Below are 3,040 nucleotides of genomic sequence, written 5' to 3' on the forward strand. Positions count from 1 at the left end.
GGTTTGTCGTCTTTGTGTAAATGTTTTAGCACAATCTACCGCAAAGAAGGGCGCGTGCGCCAACCACGCTGGTGGCCTCGAAAGTGATCCACGAAGTGACTCCAGTGCACGTCACAAGATTTGCCAAAGAAAGAGAAGTGTTCAGATACACTGGCGAATGCGTTAGGGACGATAGAGGAGGTCTGAAGGACAACGAAAGCGAAGCGGATCTACATGTTTAACCGCTGTTGTGGAATGCCACTTATCGCAAGATGAGCTAGATTGCCGGGTGCCCGCGAAATTTATAAACGTGACAGCAGATCTTCGAAGGGGGCGTCAGCTAACCCGAAAGGGTCTCAATGGGAAAAAGAGCTTGAAAGCGAACAGAAACGGACGATACGGAGTCCCGAGAAAAATGCAGAACGCTCGCTGGTGTGCGTTTGTGTACACGAACCGCTAGGTGCTATTGAAACAGTGACAATTTCACGGTGATGCAACGCAGAGCATCGTAGGCGACATTGTTCTTGTTTCCACACGAGGCGGACACTGTTTTACCGGTCTTGCTGTTGATGCATTATCCCCCGTGGTGATCCCAACCTGCTGAGTCTACTCCTGTGCCGAGATGCCAAGCAACTCGCTTCTTTTGTCATCCGGCTGCCTGACACCGGCAGGAGGCGCCCCAACGCCTTTGACCCACAGGACCGCTTGAAAAACGTCGTTTGCCTACAGGAGAAACGTTCACACATATGAAGCGACGGGAGATAAAAAATCCGTTTTCCTTACCGAGACGAGAGAACGGACCGCCACTCTGCAGCGTCACTGAACGCTGGAGACCACGCTACACGGTGAAGTGTTTCCTGGGGTTTTCACTCCAGTGTCTGCATATATATATATGTATGGTTAAAGCTTCTTTCCCCTCTCAGTTGTGAGACCTCAGTTTGAAAGAAGCTCGGAACAGGTTCGTTTTTACACGGTTCGTCCTAGAGAGGAGCCACCTAGATGGTCCCCAGATTTCTGCACATGGAGCTCGTTCCGCCGTCGTCTGCAGTTGCTTGAGAAGAGAGAAAAAACAAGGACATGCTTACGTCAGCTAGATTGCACGACTTTTTTACCCATGTCCACGTGCATCCCAGAGCAACTGTCAGAGCTGCTGCAGGGATAAGGAAGAGTTGAACGAGCTCGGAGACGGTAAAGAGTTCTGTTGGATGCGGACAAGAAGACGATCCTGCAGTGGGCTGCCCTTGGAATTCTTCCTCGTCGTCAAACGCGTCACCCCACCCCTTTTTGTTCCTTCGCCTTTCATGCCACAACACAGTGTACGGATCTGCTGAGGACTCTACCAGGTGCGGATGACTACCGCCGTCAGGCAACTGAACGCCCTGCTTGCCTTCGTCGTTCTTTCCACTTGCACAAACTCCTCCACCAGCAGCCAGTTCTCCTTCACAGGGAAGATGGACCGTACGGCAGGTAGGCTTTGTTACACCCGCTTCTGGTGTCTGGCCTCTCTGCTCTTTCGAAGACGGCTGAGAACACGGACGTCTCAGGCGGTGATGCTGCTCCATCAGGGACACAGCAGACTCTAAGGGTACAGAAGAGGACGGCGAGGATGGACGAGGCAAAAGAGAGGAAACAGGTGCACGAACTTTGGCTACATCACCCCTGCACGCACGGGGTGGTAGCCCCGGGTGCTCTGTAATACCAAGAGTTAAAGGAGAGGAAAGCCTCGCCTGGGTTCTCGAGATCGTATAAGACGCGTCCCTGGGAGGCCCTGGACTTCGGGCTTGGTTTTTGATGGCGCTCATTCGCGCACGAAAAGTGACAGATGCGACAACTCCGCCAAACACACCACTGGAGAGGAAGAGCACCGGTAGTGTCCATACACCGAAACTGTCTTTGAGACAAGTCAAGGAAGTTCGAAAGTGGCCTTCAACAGTCAACAAACCCTTGACAAAGATAGAGGGAGCAGCACACTCTGCATCTTTCTCAACAGAGCGGAAAGCTTTCGGCTCACAAAACTCATCCAGAGATCCCCACTCTCCGGACGATCCCCCCGTCTCACCGCGCGCCATCCCGAGGACAGCACATGACACTCGCGACGTCGAAAAAAACGAAAGGAACTCCTCAATTTGAACGTGAAGTAGGCGGAACAATGGCCGCAGACAGGCGCTTCATTAGCGACGACGCCACGTCACCGAGATACGAAGTCGGACAGGAGAGAAAGTTGACAACCAGAACACGCGCGACAGGTGTTCTGCGCAAAAAACACCACGACCAATGGTTTAACCGAAGTTTGCTGGGAAGCCGCAGTACCACGTTTGAGACAGCCAGGACGAAGAACCTGCTGGGCGACTCTCCTCAGAAAGCCGTAACTTTTTGCCCGCGTGTCCAGTTGCTGACCAGTGCGATTTCGAAAGGAGGCGACTTTACAGAGCTTGTGTCGTCCTTCGTCTCGTCGCTAGAATGTCCGACCCGTCCCCTGTGTCTCGATGCTTGTCCCTAGTTGCTCTGGAGCTGTCTTGAGACATGAGGCGCACGCTTCCTCTTCTTTCCGCTGCAAGAGGGCGCGAAGTGCACACACATCGACGTTCTCTAGCCGGCAGTTCTTCCCTCAAATTGGAAAAACTCCCACCTCTGCGAGGCTACCCAGACAAACACAGAACAGGGAACCGCCGAGAAAGATGAGACGGGACATGTCGTCTAGAGGATGAGAGAGAAATACGCACAAACGGATTTCTTCCGGACGGTAGAATTTCTGAGGGTATGCAGCAAGGTACCGGCGGTTCTCGAGGATAGTGGCGAAACCGAGCTGGCCCGAGATTGAATATACAACGTGAGACGCTACAGGAACACGGACTTCCCCGCGGCATACCTACACGCATAAATGGCGTTATATCCAGCTGCGAACACGACAGCCGCAAAAAGGTTTTCCGCGAAATGAGGGCGGAAGCTGACCACAACGGCGGGTATATGCGCAAAACTGTTACACTGCAGCAACCCCGTGTGGAAGTCGACTCTGTCCAGCAGCGCGTAGTGCTGTGCTCGCAAGCAAGAAAAAAAAATG

At 53.0% G+C, this 3,040-nt stretch overlaps 1 protein-coding gene across 1 annotated transcript; it reads right to left on the reverse strand.

The window, feature by feature from the left end:
* Positions 1-585: 585 nt before the first annotated feature.
* Positions 586-2,048, reverse strand: NCLIV_009190 (conserved hypothetical protein; the record flags this gene model as incomplete). Its single annotated transcript, XM_003880434.1, has 2 exons — positions 586-702; positions 1,065-2,048. 2 exons carry the CDS (start codon positions 2,046-2,048, stop codon positions 586-588), a joined length of 1,101 nt encoding a protein of 366 aa, XP_003880483.1.
* Positions 2,049-3,040: the final 992 nt, after the last annotated feature.

Source organism: Neospora caninum, chromosome III (assembly GCF_000208865.1).
Source record: "Neospora caninum Liverpool complete genome, chromosome III".
NCBI classification, from domain to species: Eukaryota; Apicomplexa; class Conoidasida; order Eucoccidiorida; family Sarcocystidae; genus Neospora; species Neospora caninum.